The sequence below is a fragment of the Nannobrachium achirus genome (assembly GCF_963921795.1).
Source record: "Nannobrachium achirus genome assembly, chromosome: 2".
Classification (NCBI taxonomy): Eukaryota; Metazoa; Chordata; class Actinopteri; order Myctophiformes; family Myctophidae; genus Nannobrachium; species Nannobrachium achirus.
Genome location: NC_137811.1, coordinates 33,808,056 through 33,826,591, shown reverse-complemented (window position 1 = coordinate 33,826,591; position 18,536 = coordinate 33,808,056). Strand labels below are relative to the sequence as shown.

Genomic DNA, 18,536 nt, shown 5'->3' with positions numbered 1-18,536 from the left:
ATGAACCTATATGGAATCTACGAAAAGGTTGTGGTGGTCCCTGCTTCATTTCTCTCTCAACTAAGGGGTCCTTGGCCTGAAAACATTGAATACCCCTGCTTTAATACATTTGGGGAAAGTTCCCCATGGTTGTTTTGCATTCACTCATTATTCATTCCACATCAGGTACAAAGACGGCGTGCCTTTGAGCTCACGCAGCCAACCTTGGACACACAGTCTGCAGCAGAAGTTTGGGCTCAACTCACTGGATATCAGGAGGTAGGTTGTTGGTTCAACTTGAAGCTTCTCCCATACTTTCTGCTACTACTGCCAATGTATGGGCTATACTGGAGGGCAGGGAATGTATACACTACAGTACTTCCTACTATATGAATATGTTATAGCATAGTTTAGCAAGTCCCTGCCGTGAATAAACAAACATAAAAAAAAACAGAATTATAAAAGGGTGCAGAGAGGAGAATGGCATATTCTTGTAAGACTAAATGAGGCTGTGGGATGAAAAATGCATGCATTTAACTCCCTGTTGTGTAGGAAGCTATTTCTTGATTCTGTCCCATTAGACGAATGCAAACAAATGAATCAGGCGTGTCAAGTAGTCAGGAGGTGCCACTGCTTCCCTCTCTCACTGTGCTTCTTCAGACAAGGAATTGGTCTCCATACATTCACCACAGGATGATCTAGCTTGGAACTAAAGTGGAAGCAGCATCTGCATTAAACATCACGCCATCATCAACACTTATATAACCTTTTCTGCTCTTTGATTTAAATGGTAACATGTCATTAGGTCAAACAACACCCTTTGGATCGACCACCAAACTCTAACCCAAACCCTAATCCTAACCTCAGTAAAACTATGCCTAACCCTAAACCTAACCCCAGTAACCGTGAAGCTGGTGATTATCTAACCTGCCAACGGTCGCGGGTGATTATCTAACCTTCCGACGCTGTTCGACCCAACGGGAGTTCGACCTATGGGGCAGTCCCCGATTTAAATACAAAATATGTATTTAATAATAATGAACTATTTATATAATTACTTCATAACAAATTATTATTAACTATTTATACAGCTATATGACTAAATAATTAGCAGAGGCATTGATTATACATATTTTGCTGTCTTATCTAACATATACATTACTTCATAAGACATAAAGTGAAAGAGTGTAATCGTTAAGGGCTTCTATACAGTATTGGGGCTGCTATTTTAAACACGAGACAATGTGGTGCGACTGTGCGACAGGTATGAATCAGACTTAAGTGGACGATGTGAGTGGCAGTCATGTGCTATGATCAATTGGAGCCAAGAAGTTCATGAGTAATTGCAATAAAATATTGCACGTTATCTACACCACCACTTTACTTAGCTTACTAGTTAATGCAACTAAGATATTGGGTTGTAAAAGAAGTGTTCTAACTGTGCCAATAACAGCAAGCATTGGCCGTTTTTGTCAGGAACCCAGGAGACTTTGGACCCATATGCAGGAACTCAGAACTCAAAGTAAAGGCAGGAAAACAAGGTGGACATTTAACGACGACTTTACTTAAACAACACTTAACACAAGCACACACTGTAAACATACACAACATCCCAACCCAAACTGAAACCCAGAACTAGAAGCAGTGCTCTTCCGAGCACAGGTCTCCACCAGGCCACACAAATTGCCCTGTTATAGCGCCACCATGCGGCTGATTTGAGAAATTTGAAGTGGCATTTCTTCCTCTACCTAGTGGGAACGTGCACGCCCAATTTCACCAAGATTGCATGCTGTGTTCATGATTTGAGGCATTTTGTTCAAAACGGAGCAATCCTGCAAACTTTGGAAGCCAATTGTAGCCAATCAGGATGGAATATGGAAAATAGGACGTATCCATGAAGATCACATGACTGTAGAGATACTGTCTACTGATTTGTAGGATTTTTGGACAAAATCTGTAGGAGTAGTGTACAGAAATGTGTTTTGCAAACATCGGCCTCATGGTGGCGCTAGAACAGGGCCGTTTGAAAAATGTGGGGCAGAGGTTCTGAATTGGCATCCAGGGAGTGTGTGTGCTCAGTTTGGCAGCGATCGGGCCAACGGCGCCGGAGATTAGCTGTACACAAACTCGGAGGACGGACGGACGCACGGACGGACAGGGGCGAAAACCTACTCTCCCCCTGCCTTCGGCTGGTGGAGACAACCAGCATGGCTGACACCTGCAGGTTACTCCACCACAAAGAGGCGAGGGTTGGGACTGGGGAGCTCAAGGGGGAAAACATTGCGCAAAGTCACAACAGGGTACACTGGACAGGACAGAGACCATTACATGGTTGTGATCATTTTATGCTAGCATCTTGGCCTGGTAGCACCGGTTAGACTACTAAAGGATAGATTCATACTGCTGCTGGAGCTATAAAGTAGGTTATTCATCCAGACCACGGTAACATTATTATTAATGTTTATGTTAAGCTATAGTTGGCTAGCAGTAAATAAAGCAATATCTATGCAAGGGTTGTTTCAGATGACATTTAAGAAGATAATGAAAATATGTGTTCTTAGGTTCAATCGAATACAACATTTTTAACAAATTGTGCAGAAGCTTTTTAATAATGCTAACATCTATGAGTACATTGTGCAGGGAATAGCAATATTGTAACAGAGTGGATTCACAAATTATTACATCATCATCAATCCATAGTTTATTATACAGTAGAAAGAACAGAGGGTAAAAGTAAGTTTAGTCAATATCTAGCTTCCTAATATTCCCCATTTATTCTACTGATATGAATGAATCTTGACCTGCTATCACCCGTCACATATTCTCCCTAGGTGCTCTCCTGAAGATGCTGGCGAGTACAAAGTGGTGGCCAAGAGTCCCCTGGGTGAAGCCTCCACATTTGCAACATTGGTGGTGAACTGTGAGTGGCTGCCTGTTTGATGCTGTACATTCTCAAAGCCCTGGTGGAAATTCATCATGGATTTGTGATAGATGGGTTACTGCACTAGCCGCCAAGCCCCACACCCCTCTGTGAATACTAATGCCTCCTTAGTTCTCAATGCGCCCGACGTGTTCACTCTTGTAAGAAAGAAAGGAATGTTTGGATCCCAACCAGAACATGATACTTTTCCTACTTCTTCTTCGCACTCATGGAGAAGTTTCACATACCGGTACATTTATGCCACTTGTTTTCTCCCCCCTAATGCCTTGTTCTGTATTAAGCCAAACATGTTAATGATGGTAGAATATTGATATTTGGACCAGAGTGAGTGTCAGTCCAATCTGGTTTACCATCGTCAAAGAAAAGTTCCACTTCCTTTCTCGTGTAGCATAGTCTGTTCTTGAGAGACTAGTGTCAGTCAGACCAAGAGGGTGCAAAAAGCATAGCTATAAGTGTCTACTGTACATAATCGATCGTTATGAATCTGTTGGCTCAGTGATGAATTGATGTAAGAAAAGAAACAAATTGAGCATTGTGGATTAAATCACTCCCTCCAACAACCAAGCCTTGTTTTTTCTGGTAACGGGACCCAGGCTTACTGGAAAAAAGCATGCGGGCACAGTAATAACAGAAATAACAGTGACATGGAGCTCTGTCTTACTACATACATTCGATATTGAGAGCCTTAATGAGGCACTTCAAGAAGCTTTTCCCGGCAATCCATATTTCACAGGCTGTCCTTCGATGGTTAAAAATAGGTTAAAGGGAATATTAGATGTGACTTGTATAAACGGAGCTTCACCACGATTGATCTGTCTTCTCTCTTTGTCTCTTTCATTTTCATTTTCTCGTACTTTCATTCTTTCACTCACTCTACCCAACGCTCTTCCCCTCTCTCCCTCCCCCTCCTCTCCCCCCCCCCCCCATCTGGCCCGCTCCTCCATACAGCATATCAAGGAACCGTGGCTGGATCAGAGCACTTGCAAATCCCTGGTAAGTTTCACACCGATGCCTAATGAAAAATGTCCCCTTTCATTTTCTGTGCCATCCCCTTTGAAGTTCCTCTCCTCTGGTGAAAGCTGGGAGGGCAGAGTGGCTTTGAAGGCAGAGGTACCCGTACAACACAAAGTCCTGCTGCTGTGCTCCTAACCTAAGACAGGAGATTTTGAAGACTTGAAACGTAAAAGGAAGGAAGCATAGTGTTGATGATTTTTGCTCACGAAGGGGCGGTGGGGGGCACTGCATGTGCAAGCTTTGTGTAGGCCTGCCATGGTTTCCACAGGTCTATGCACTTTGCACTTACTGCGCTCAGTAAGTGTGAGGCACAGTTGTGGGATATCGAACGAAACCTTGCCATTCGAGCCAAGGCGAGAGTCATGTATATTTCATTTAAGAGACTGAGGAATTCATTCAGCTTTACTTCAAGCCAGAGAGCATCGCACATTAGCCGTGCCACTCTTTGACCGCATGGATTAGCCACCCTCCACCAAGTGTGTGTGCGTGTGCGCGCGCATGTGTGTGTGTGGTGTGTGTGTGCCGGGGGGGGGGGGGGGGGGGGGGGGATCTGTCTGTAAGGTTAGAGAAGATATTTGAAGTAATAATAAGAAAAGTAGTTAACAATTTAAAGGACAGTTCACCTTGCTGTGATCTTCCAGCTATGAGTTCATAACACCTCTTAATTTACGACTTAACATTCTTCTCTACCATGCTGTGCATGTGTAAGCAACAGCCCCACTCTCTGCACGATCTAGAAATTAAATGGCAATAATTTTCAATGAAGCTTTATCAGCATGTAATGCCATCAGGGTCTGCTTGATGGGAAAATTGGTGCTGGGGGGATTATAGGCTATGCTGGTGTTTTCATAGGGCTGATAATTCATTATCTCTAGCCTTGGCAGCAAGAGCAGATCATATTTCCCAAAATGGATCACTCCCCAAACAAAGGTGCATTATTGCATTTTAAGGAAGCATGGAAGGGGAGTGATTGAGAAGCAGAGATCCTAAGGGGGGATGGGGGAGGTTATTAAGGCGATGCACGCTCCTCTGATTGCCAGGACTGATAAGGACTATAAGATGATTATAAGAAACGTGCCACCGCCACTCGGCTGCGTCTCTGGGAGCAGGATTTGACAGGGCCTTGTAGCAAACATTTCTCTCACTTCCACATTCCACGCGTCGCCTCAGAGTTCACTCAACCATGAAAGGAAAAGTCTTTCTTAGTGTCTCGTCGAGAACTTTGTACTGCAGGAAGATGTCACATACTCTGAGCTCCCTTTTTTCACCCTGTCTTAAGTTGAGTTTCCACCCCCACCCCCCCACCCGCCCCAGCTTTTTGGTGTTTGTTTATTTATTTATTTCCTTTTAGGGATGCCTTTCGTGGCTGTGCTTTGTCTATGTGTTGCTCTGGGAGATGGTAGAAGCTTTCTTTCCATTACGGTTATGCCAGTTGGCACAATAAGAGCTTCTTTATAGTTAATTAAGGGCCTCTGCTTGACTTTGTTCATTTTCACTCCCTGCCCACAAGTGAGGGGGGAAAAAAAGAAGAAGAAAACGCTTGTCACTTGTGTAAGAAATAATGAGATCTGATGTCACCATAGCGCCACAGTACGCGCCACGGCATAGAGATGTCAAGTCAACTCAGTCTGGATTAACATGGTGATGAGGCTGTTGGAGATGGTAGAGGAAATGAGCTCTCATCTTTCATCATATCTGCTAACGTTGTGGCCAGTCTGGCCTGTCACTTCATCTGTTACTCTTTCTCCCCTCCCCTATTCTTTCCCCCGTCTTACCTGTCACATTTATCTCAGTTGTAGTTGTCAAAATCCAGACCTGGACACAGCAGTACTGTTCCATGAAAAAAAAAAAAAACTATTACTGTCTGAGTCTCTAATGATTGTTTTTGCGGTGCACTCATGCTCTTTCTGCATCATGGGCTTACTTTCAGTATTCAGGGTATTCAATAATATAACACACAAGCTGTAATGCTGAATTCATACACCGCCATACAGTGGTGTCATGTGCCAGAAATAGCTGACCTATAAGCTCACAACGTGTCGCATTGCGATGCCTTGTGAGCTTGCAGATCAGCTATATCCGGCATGCAACATTATAGTACAATTAACGAAATTACAATTTAGGGTTTGTATTGCAAATCAAACCGTGATGACATTACACCGGTGTGATTTGCAATACAAACCCCAAAATCAATCCTCCAGTTCTAGGCAACACAGAAGGGGGGAACTTTTTTGTATCTCCACACAACTCCTATAAGGTATAATATTAATGACTTAGTTCAATATTGAAAATGTTTTGGTGTTTTGGTCTTATGGTGTTTTTTTCCCCCTTTAAGGAGTTGTTTGTCCCGTCAAATCCCAATGTATACTGTATATGCATCTTGCATGGCAAAAGAAAACAATGAATAAAGTTTAAAGGGGCGAAACTCTAGACTGATTTTGTGGTTTGTTTTCCTCCCCTTCATAGTGCCAGCTTTGGAGCCACAGGCCCAGTTTGACACCACGTTCCAACCGACCTGGGTGAAGGAGGGGGGCAACCTCACCCTGCAGTGCAGCTTCACCTCGGACCTGCTGCCCTTCCAGCAGAACATCAGCTGGTTCAGAGACGGTGAGTGCATGGGGAGCTGGTCCACATTCACTGGCACGGGGGGAGTTTAACATTGCTGCAAATGTATTTGTAGAAGTTTGACATACTGTATAGGACAGTGGTTCCCAAACTTTTCACGTCGAGACCCAAAAGAGAGATTAGACATTTGCCCGGGACCCAAACTACTTCTTCTACCACTTTTTGTGGTCACATGTCCAGATACTGGATTCTGATTGGCTTTAAACAGTGGTAAATCAGTCAACAACCTTGAGTTGGCTCATGGACAACTCAAGGTTGTTGTGTTGCAGTTGTAACATTGCAAGTTACAACTGTGTTTTCTTTCATATGGTAGAAGTGGTAGAAAAGCAATTTACCATTCGAGGGTTGTGGGTTGTTGGCTGATTTACTGTTTCAGGGTTGTTTGGCACTCGGCTTTCGCCTCGTGCCACAACCCTGAAACAGTGGTAAATCAGCCAACAACCCACTCCCTCTCATGGTAAATGGCTTACTTAAACATTTGTTTTCTAATTTATGGAGATCTTAGCATTTTGGGGAATGCTTTTTGAAAGTGTTTTGAAATAATAATAATTAAAAACAAAAATTAAGGGACCCATAAAAATGTGTCTGCGACCCACAAATGGGTCCCGACTCAGTGTTTGGGAACCAGTGGTATAGGTCTGTGGTATAGTAAGGGAAAGCAGCGATGTGATGCAGTAGCGAATGTGAAAAGACAAAAGAAGGCACGAGGAAGGTATAGCGCACGCACATCCGTGGCCCAGGTGCAAGACAAGCAAAAGTAGCCTATCATAAAAAAATATTAGAGTCTGCACGCTGGTGATGCTGCAAAACATCTCTGGTGCATTTTATTGCGTTGTCAACATTTCAATCTATTCAGATCTTTTTCAGGACATACAGATGTGCCATTTAAAAACTTCACCCCGCCCTACCATTGGCAAGAAAGAACATTGAGCTTGTAGATCAGCTATTATTACCTTCTCTGACTTTGAAGCTTAAATCTACCTATGAAGGTGGATTCTGCTTTTCAAATGGAGTGGTTTCTTGACATTTGCAAGTCTTTTCAAAAATACGCTCCATTCTCCAAAACATTTGAAAGGCAAAACAGGGAAAGAAACCTGTGGGAAAAATGTATTTGCAGGAAAATGTCAGGAAAATAACAGTAAATACAGAGGAGTTGAAACAGCACATCTGTATACCAATATGTCCTGATGAGACACAAGAAGACCTCAAGATAATTCAGTATTTGTTAATTTAAGGCTGTAGAATGTATAAAATCAAGCCACTACAGGATGCTTAGTAACAGCACTCTCCTTCAAGAAGAAGGTAAAAAAGTGAAATTGGATCATGAATTGTTAAAAGCAATCTCCACCCATGTGCTGTATCTTGTTTGACATGTCGTCGTCATCTGTCCACTTGCCTGCAGGTGTCCAGTTGCATCAATCCAGCAGGGTGGAGATTCAGACTACTGGTGCGTCTGCCTCCATCACTCTGAGAGGAGTGCATAAGGAGCACGAGGGCATGTACTCTGTCCGTCTGAGGACCCGCGATGGGGTTCAGGAGCACAGCTCCTTTGTCTATGTCTCAGGTGGGTGAGAGTCCCAACGAGCGTTTGCAGTGGTGGAAAAAGTACTCAATTTTTTTACTTTAGTAAAAGTATCAATACTGCAATATAGAAATACTCTGTTACAAGTAAAAGTCCGGAATTCAAAATTTACTTGAGTAAAATTATGAAAGTGTTAGCATTAAAAATGTACTTAAAGTATCAAAAGTAAAAGTACAAAATGTTTGAAAATAGCAGATCTACAAGCTCACAACGCGTCGCGATGCGGCGCTTTGTGAGCTTGTAGATCGGCTATTTTCAAATAGCGTAGGTATAAAATAGGGCTAAAATGGTTTATATGTATGTTTTATAATATTATAATTTTATATACTGCAAAGTAATTAGTAACTAAAGTTTTCCGAAAAATGTAGTGGATTAAAAGTACAATATTTGGATCCGAGATGTAGTGGAGTAGAAGTAAAACTGTAAAAGTATTGGAAATTGGAAATACTCAAGTAAAGTACAAATACCTCAAAACTGTACTTAAGTACAGTACTTAAGTAACTGTACCGGTACTTAGTTATTTAACAACACTGAGCATTTGTATACTGCGAATAGTTCATAAAAGTTAGCCTTATAGTCCTCATATTGGTCAAATGTAATATGTGGATTGTGTTGCATCATGTATTTAATTTGAACCTACAACCATGCGACCCACGAGGTGGCTTAATATTTGCCCGAGTTCAATTCATTTAGATTTCCTTGTTCCTTGTTTTAATCATCAAACAGCCTGTTCTCCTCTAAATGGTTTGTTAACTTCTGTGCATTGCTACTGCTTTTGCCATGCAAAGAAAATAACAAATAGCCCCTACATTCACAGTCACATCAAATGAATAGGATGACATAGGACCACAATGGAAACAAACAAGTCCCCAGGACTTTACTGTACCTCCGTGCTGTTTATCACTAATAAAGTATTCAAACAATAAAAAGAAAAAAGACTGAGAGAGCAGCAGAGAGATGATGGTCGATGTTGACTTGGCGGCTTTCGTTGATAAAACATTCATATAGCCCCAGAGGAAAATGTCGGTAATATGTCATGTCTTAAGTTATCACATCAGTCCTCTTAATGTATTCCCCCATTTCTCTCTCTCTCTCTCTCTCTCTCTCTCTCTCTCTCGCTCTCTCTCTTTCTCTCTCTCTCTCATGACGATGAGTCATCCACATACCTTGACCTGTTAATCTCGGCACTTCCCGCTGGCTTAGCCCTGCTCTGTCCTGTGCTAGATGTCATGTGAGAACAACTGCTGTGGGATTACATTAACTAGATTACTTTTAATCCTGACACATTTACACTTCACTCACTCTGATCCACGGTCTGCTCATCCTCACTAATGCTATACTCTTCCTCTCTATCCATTTTTTTCCTCTCCTGGCCATTCCACACTCCTTATTACCGGTACCTGTCATATCGTCATTGTTGGGTGGAAACCTTGTATGTCCAAAACCTTGTATGTTTTTATAAAATCTTTTTTTACTAAACTAGTGAAAACAGATGATCTACAAGCACACAACGCCTCGCACCGCGAGGCGTTGTGTGCTTGTAGATCTGCCGTTTTCACTACTTTTGTGCGACAGCCTTGTATGATGAAGCAGGGCTTTTACTTCGCAAAAGAAACATACAAATTTGATACTTGGAGATACCGGTAGAAGGTTTCTGCCCGACCGTGACGATATGTTCCTAACTATATTATACTCACACTCTTTCTATGGGACATAGTGCACTGGTGCTCAACATGAGGTCCATAGACACCCAGGAGTCCTTGGGGGGAACCAAATGGGCCCTTTGTACACTTTCAGAGCTACGTTTAACTCTGAGGATTTTACCATATAGATTGCGGCTCCAGAGATATAGATCATTTCAAATGGGGGTGCAATGCACTATAGCTCCACTTTTGATGAGGCGTAAAGCTCACATAAACATGTCCACAATGAAAGTCAATAGTAATCACAGATTGAAGTATCACACGATTATAATTATCATCCAATACAACTTTGCTTGCGTGTGCGTGCGTGCGTGAGCGCACGTGTGTGTGTGTGTGCGTGTGCGTGTGCGGCGGGCGTGTGTCTCACACATTACTCTACCCGGTTATGCAATACCCTGTGTACCTGTTTGTCTGTCTGTGTCCCTTTTATGGCCATTATGTACATCACTGATGCCTTCTGTATATGCCCATACATGGGCATTCCCATATGTGGGCATTTATTGTAAGATTCATATTTGTCTGCAAAGTTTGAGGCTACTGTGGTTTGTACAGTAAAGCTCAAAGTAAGTAAGTGCCCTGGATCACAGTGTGATTCTGTTGTCTGTCTCCTGTCTCAGATGCATCAGCTGCAGTGCTAGGTGGGCCGGCATCTCCTCTGTCCGTCCACGTGTCTGACATCAATAAGGGCTATGTCTTTTTGACCTGGGAACCACCTAGTGCAGATGGAGCCAGTCCTGTGCAGGGTTACTATGTTGAAAGGTAATGTAGGAGACTGCTACCAGCGACACATTTAGTCACCTTTGTTTTTTTGTTTGTTTAAATGTTTCTGAATTATTATTTTTTTATTTACTTTTAAAGCAGCTTTTGTGCCTTACTCACTTCCCGGGATTAAACCTACCAGTATATCGTCACTGTCGGGCAGAAACCTTGTATCTCCAAGTTTCAAATTTGTAATTTTTTTGCAATGTAAAGCCCTGCTTCACCATACAAGGCTGTTGCACAAAAGTAGTGAAAACAGCCGATTGTAGATCGGCTGTTTTCACTAATTTAAATCATTTTTAAAATGAAAAAAAAAAAAAAAAAAAAACGGTTTTGGACATACAAGGTTTCCACCCGACAACGACGATATGTTTACTTTGAATCTTCAGATATTCTTATTAGCATACCCTACCATACAGATTGGTTCGAATTATAGTAGCTTCAATAATTTTGTGCCACACACATAATCTCTTAAGATTTTCTGAAGGTAACGCATGGGTTCCCAGATTATTTCACACATTACAACAGATAATCAGACACTCCCTCCCTATAAATGATTGATGCCTAGAACATTTGAAAATACACTGGATGAAAGCTTTTTGCACCATCAAAAGGCACATGGTGTAGCCCATCGCAAGGACAGATGCATTTAAACCACCCAGTCACTTCATCACATTGATATCATGGCTTATCTGAAATTCTAGTTACAGCTGCTTTCTATCTTTCTATCTTTCATTCTATTATAAAATAGTAAGACAGTAAAGAATATCCACGCTGCTGCCGCAGCATTATCATTTCATTAAATCAAAGGTTTATATTCCCCACCATCTTCTTCAATTACCATAACTTGTCTTTAATGTTGTGGCGTCAATCACGCTGCTTTGAGAGTAGTACTGTAGCTGTCACATTTTGTTTGATGGTCCTTACAGCTCATTTAGCCCCTAGCCAGCGCTCATTTCAAACCTAACAAAGGACAGTTAGCAAGACAGGCCCATTGAAGCAGATCTTGGTCTCTGCGCAGCGGGTGAGGAAATTGGATCGCGGTAGATATAGATGGCGGTGGTAGCGGCCAACAGTGGTGTAATATCCATTTGGCAGAGCTCACAGGAGATGGATGATATACATGGTCATTAAGGGGACGGAACACTGTTCTAACACCAGAGTCAAAGTCTCCCACTAGAGAACAGGTGCCCGCTCATTACTGACACCAATCAATCAATATTTCCTTTTGCACTGTATGCACCATGGGTCAGGGTACTAAAGTATCGTTAGATTTTCAATAGGAATTCAATTTTAAAAAATCATTTTTCTCTCAATTTTCTAATTTTCTAGCTCCCCGTAAAATCAAATATTGGTTCATTTTTCCAATTTTCTAGCTTGCAAAAAAATCAGGAAAATGCTTCAATTTTTTAAATGTGTGATTCATATTTGTCATTATTTGATTTGGAACCGACAAAGGAAAAACATCTTTAAAAAAGGTATTTTTCATTTTTTTACCACATTACGAATATCAAAAAATGGACCAATTTTTCCAATTTTCTAGCTTGCAAAAAAATCAGGAAAATGCTTCAATTTTTTAAATGTGTGATTCGTCTTTGTCATTATTTGATTTGGAACCGACAAAGGAAAAACATCTTGAAAAAGGTATTTCTTAATTTCTTACCCCATTACAACAATCAAAAAATGGGCCCATTTTTCCAATTTTCTAGCCCACAAAAAAATCAGGAAAATGCTTAAAATTTGTTCAATTTTTTGAATGTGTGATTCATATTTTGACATTATTTGATTTGGAACCGACAAACAAAAAATAGGCCCATTATTCAATTTTCAAGTCCAGGAAAGAAATCGTCATCATGAATGTCACGTGACCACGTGTCAAGTCACATGGTACACAACTTCAAAATAAAAGCTGTAGGCTAGTCTAACATCCAAGTAATAGGATCAACATGCAGGCAGGCAGGGGGTCCATGAGGGGTTTACAAGGGGGTCCATGGCTGGTTCCCAAAGTGTGGTTTGCGGACCCCCAGGGTTTCTATGGCTGGTTCACAACAGCCTGGTACACGTACAGCCATGGCTGGTTCCCAAAGTGTGGTTCGGGGACCTCTTGAGGTCCATGACGGATTTCCAAGGGGGTCCATGGCTGGTTAGCAATAAATGTGGTTCGGGGACCTCTGGGGGTCCCTGAGGGGTTTCCAAAGGGGTCCATGGCTGGTTAGCAATAAGTGTAATTGCGACCGTAGGTCGCTACTTACTATCACAGCCTGCACAAACTGTCCGTCTGTCTGTCTGTCTGTCCCTCTGTCTGTCACACCTCACACGTCACACTATTGCCCTGCTCATATCTCCGGGTCCCTGGGGGACCCCCAGATGTAAAAAATGACCAAATATGCAAAAATGACCAAATGACCACCCCAACGGGGCTGCTCACGGGGAATTCCCGGGGACCACCGACTCCTGCTGCTCCAGAACGGATGCCAAAGTGGTGGCGCCCCCAGTGGAGGACCCCCTCCACTGCAGCTCACATAAAATGCCGTAACTCGGGCTAGGAGCGTCCGGGAGAGCCGGGGCCGGTACCTATTCGTCCGCCAAGGCAACGCGGAGACCCCACCCCTCATTTCTCACATGGCCCTCTTCTAGCGCCACCATGAGGCCGATTCTTGCAAAACACATTTTTGGACACTGCTCCTACAGATTTTGCCCTAAAATCACGCACATCGGTACACAGTATGTCTACACATTGCCCACACAACTAGGAACCAATGGCAGTTACAGCCCTCTTTGTGTATACATGTGACCTACGGTCGCTTATCTCCCGATTAGGGAGTCTTACTGGTAGTGTAATAGGTGAAATAGTGTAATAGTGCATTACTTGTAATATTGAAATAGCATAAATGTTATTGCGACCGTTAGGTCGCAGTTACTATCAAAACCTCGACCAGCTGTGAGTCCGTCCGTCCGTCCGTCCGTCCGTCAGTCAGTCAGTCTGTCTGTCTGTCTGTCACACGTCACACTTTTGCCCTGCTCATATCTCCGCAACCGTTGCCCAGATCCATGCCAAATTTTGCACACATACTCCTTGCCTGCCAAACCACAACCTCCACCCATCAATTCACACATGACCCTCTTCTAGCGCCACCATGAGGCCGATTCTTGCAAAACAAATTTTTGGACACAGCTCCTAAATTTTTTGTCCTAAAATCACGCAAATCGGTACACAGTATGTCTACACTCATGTCATCAACATGGATCTGTCCCATATAGCGCCACCTTCAGGCCGATTTTTGAAAACACATTTTTGGACACTGCCCTAAAATCACCCTATTAGGGAGTCTTACTGGTAGTGTAATAGCGCAATAAGGGTAATAGTGTAATATTGTAATAAGTGTAATAATATAATAGTGTAATAGTGTAATTGCGACCGTCAGGTCGCAGTTACTATCAAAACCAATACTACCAACCAAAACAATAGATTGGACAGTTTAAAACCTCCACCAGCTGTCAGTCTGTCAGTCAGTCTGTCAGTCAGACTTTCAGTCACACTTTTTCCCTTCTCATAGTGATTTTGGCTGCCAAACCACTACCCCCATTTCTCCCTCTTCTAGCGCCACCATGAGGCCGCTTCTTGCAAAACAAATTTTTGGACACTGCTCCTACAAATTTTGCCCTAAAATCACGCAAAGCGGTACACAGTATGTCTACACTGTCCAAGATAGCGCCACCATCAGGGCGATTTTTCAAACACATTTTTGGACTCTGCAAAGCGTGATTTTAGGATGCCCTGATGGTGGCGCTATCTCGGACAGATCCATGCTGATGACATGAGTGTAGACATAATGTGTACCGCTTTACGTGATTTTAGGGCAGAATTTGTAGGAGCAGTGTCCAAAAAATTATGTGTTTTGCAAGAAGCGGCCTCATGGTGGCGCTAGAAGAGGGAGAAATGGGGTAGTGGTTTGGCAGCCAAAACCACTATGAGAAGGGCAAAAGTGTGACTGAAAGTCTGACTGACTGACAGACTGACTGACAGACTGACAGCTGGTGGAGGTTTTGATAAGAATGCACTATTACACTATTTCACCTATTACACTACCAGTAAGACTCCCTAATCGGGAGATAAGCGACCGTTGGTCGCTTATCTCCACAAAAAGGCCAAAAGTTTGTTTTACCAAAATCGTCCTGATGGTGGCGCTGGATGGGACAGATGCGTTTTGATTACATGACTGTGCGATTTGTGTGATTTTAGGGCAAAATCTGTAGGAGCAGTGTCCAAAAATGTGTTTAAAAAAATCGGCCTGAAGGTGGCGCTAAATGGGACAGATCCATGTTGATGAGATGAGTGTAGACATACTGTGTACCGATTTGCGTGATTTTAGGGCAAAATATGTAGGAGCAGTGTCTCTGTGTACTAGCGATTTGCGTGATTTTAGGGCAAAATCTGTAGGAGCAGTGTCCAAAAATGTGTTTTAAAAAATCGGCCTGAAGGTGGCGCTATATGGGACAGATCCATGTTGATGAGATGAGTGTAGACATACTGTGTAGCGATTTGCGTGATTTTAGGGCAAAGATTGTAGGAGCAGTGTCCAAAAATGTGTTTTTAAAAATCGGCCTGAAGGTGGCGCTATATGGGACAGATCCAAGTTGATGACATGAGTGTAGACATACTGTGTACCGATTTGTGTGATTTTAGGGCAAAAATTTTAGGAGCAGTGTCCAAAAATGTGTTTTGCAGAATCGGCCTCATGGTGGCGCTAGAAGAGGGCCATATGAGAAATGAGAGGTGGGGTCTCCGCGCCGCCGAGGCGGACGAATAGGTACCGGCCCCGGCTCTCCCGGTCACTCCTAGCCCGAGTTAAGGCATTTTATGTGAGCTGCAGTGGAGGGGGTCCTCCACTGGGGGCGCCACCACTTTTGCATCCGTTCTGGAGCACCAGGAGTCGGTGGTCCCCGGGAATTCCCCGTGAGCAGCCCCGTTGGGGTGGTCTTTTTTGCACATTTGGTCATTTTTTACACCTGGGGGTCCCCCAGGGACCTGGGGGTCCCTGGAGCTCCGGGGGTCCTTCGAGGTTGTAGTTTGGCAGGCAAGGAGTTTGTATGGAAATTTTGGCATGGATCGGTGGCGGAGATATGAGTAGGGGGAAAGTGTGACGTGTGACGAGTGACGTGACGGAGGGAAGGACAGGCTGACGGCTGGTGGAGGTTTGGATAGTAGAGAGTGTAAAAGTAACTGCGACCTACTACGGTCGCAATTAAACACACTTATTGCTAACCAGCCATGGACCCCCTTGGAAACCCCTCAGGGACCCCCAGAGGTCCCCGAACCACACTTTGAGAACCAGCCATGGACCCCCTTGGAAATCCGTCATGGACCTCCAGAGGTCCCCGAACCACACTTTGGGAACCAGCCATGGCTGTACGTGTACCAGGCTGTTGTGAACCAGCCATAGAAACCCTGGGGGTCCCCAAACCACACTTTGGGAACCAGCCATGGACCCCCTTGTAAACCCCTCATGGACCCCCTGCCTGCCTGCATCTTGATCCTATTACTTGTTGGATGTTAGACTAGCCTACAGCTTTTATTTTGAAGTTGTGTACCATGTGACTTGACACGTGGTCACGTGACATTCATGATGACGATTTCTTTCCTGGACTTGAAAATTGAATAATGGGCCTATTTTTTGTTTGTCGGTTCCAAATAAAATAATGCCAAAATATGAATCACACATTCAAAAAATTTAGCAAATTTTAAGCATTTTCCTGATTTTTTTGTGGGCTAGAAAATTGGAAAAATGGGCCCATTTTTTGATTGTTGTAATGGGGTAAGAAATTAAGAAATACCTTTTTCAAGATGTTTTTCCTTTGTCGGTTCCAAATCAAATAATGACAAAGACGAATCACACATTTAAAAAATTGAAGCATTTTCCTGATTTTTTTGCAAGCTAGAAAATTGGAAAATTTGTCCATTTTTTGATATTCGTAATGTGGTAAAAAAATGAAAAATAACTTTTTTAAAGATGTTTTTCCTTTGTCGGTTCCAAATCAAATAATGACAAATATGAATCACACATTTAAAAAATTGAAGCATTTTCCTGATTTTTTTGCAAGCTAGAAAATTGGAAAAATGAACCAATATTTGATTTTATGGGGAGCTAGAAAATTAGAAAATTGAGAGAAAAATGATTTTTTTAAATTGAATTCCTATTGAAAATCTAACGATACTTTAGTACCCTGACCACCATGTCTGTGCGAGCTGGTATGCGTGGGTGCATTTGTGTTTCCATGGCTGCTGGCTTTACGAGCGTATGTAGACCTACGTGTAATTGTACAACTGCATGTGTGCTTTTTGTGCGGATTTGTACATACTTTATTCTTCATGTACTTGTTTGAAGCATGCACTTTGAGCACATGTGCGTAGAGCCGTAGGTGGATACATGTTCTGTGAGCATGTGTACATTTGTGCACACATTGTGTGTTTTCTGCTGTGTCTACACATCATACACATGTGTGTTTCTGTGTGCACGAACATGTGTCTGTCCGTCCGTCCGTCCGTCCGTCCGTCCGTGCGTGCGTGCACGTCCAGCCATCCATACATCTTCATCCGCTTATCCATTGTACTTAAGTACAATTTTCAGTTACTTTTACTTTACTCAAGTATTTCCAATTTTCAGTACTTTTACTGAAATACTGCAATACATCTCAGAGGCAAATATTGTATTTTTAATCTACTAAAAGCCACTAGTTACTTTGGAAAGCATACATTAACCACTTCAGCCATAGCAATTTCAAAATAGCCGATCTACAAGCTCACAACTGCATGGTATTTTCTTAAAGATTTGTTTTTTGGGGGGGCTTTTATGCCTTTATTGGATAGGACAGTAGACTGACAGGAAATGGGTGGAGTGACATGCTACAAATGTTGTCCGCATCGGGAATCGACGCCGCCAGGCATCCACACCCACGTGGCAATGCCCAAGTGTCATGCGCCCAGACCAGTAGGCCAGTGGGCCCCCTGTAAATCTGCTATTTTCAAAGATTTTTATATATTTGGAAACATGTGAAGCAGGATATTTTGCGAGTAGGGGAGAACGGGGTAAGATGAACCTCAGGGTTAGGGTTAGGGAATTTACTGCCATCTCACTTTTTCTTGCTTCCAGGGCAACATAAGCAAAAAGTGGTTCATCTTACCCCGTTCTCCCCTACTTTTACTTTTAGTACATAAGTATATTTTGACGTCAATACGTTTTCACACTTTTGTACTTTTAATTCAAAAGTACATTTTGAATTCCGGACTTTTACTTGGAACAGAGTATATATACATTGCAGTATTGATACTTTTACTTTAGTAAAACATTTGAGCACTTTTTCCACCACCGTATTCCAGACACCCGCCTGAGAAAACAAATTTCAGCCATTTTGTATCTGCGATTCGGTCATAACCCGCACCTCATTGGGAGTGATGTCCAGGGTGTTTTAGACTTTATACAAGGCTCATATCCAGAGCCTTGTCCTCTGGCTCAGCTCTCTTTTCGTCAGTGCGCTACAGTCAACGGAATACTGCTCCTGCTCCGAATTCTCTGGCTGATCTCCTGCTCCGTCTTCCCCTCGCTCACACTGTGTGTCAGTGCAAATAAATAAAAAACTGCTTTACTGAGTAGTACTTTTAGACTGATGAATGATATTGGATGTTGGGAAAAGGAAAGAAAGCTAGATTCCTTCCAGTTCCCTAGCAACCCACTAACTTTGAAACCTCTATTCTTTGCAGGCTTTGTTTACCGCCAATAGCTGTTCATCATGCTATCCACGTCCAAATACCACTATTTGGAAATGTATTGTGTTATTATAGATTCCGAATTAGATGTCTTTGAGTTGTAGGCCTATTTTTTTGGCTGCATTTTTGTGTGCAACTGAAAGTATTTTGAAACAGATTTTCTTTCCT

The 18,536-nt window shown here is 42.7% G+C and overlaps 1 protein-coding gene across 1 annotated transcript in view; it reads left to right on the top strand.

The window, feature by feature from the left end:
- myom3 (myomesin 3) overlaps nt 1-18,536 on the top strand; it is a gene marked incomplete at its 5' end in the record, with an annotated part of 95,148 nt that overhangs the window by 25,014 nt on the left and 51,598 nt on the right. The window contains 6 exon segments of the mRNA XM_080741357.1: nt 166-258; nt 2,811-2,899; nt 3,869-3,913; nt 6,401-6,541; nt 7,962-8,123; nt 10,462-10,603. Of these exon segments, the coding sequence (XP_080597483.1) occupies nt 166-258; nt 2,811-2,899; nt 3,869-3,913; nt 6,401-6,541; nt 7,962-8,123; nt 10,462-10,603 (672 nt within the window).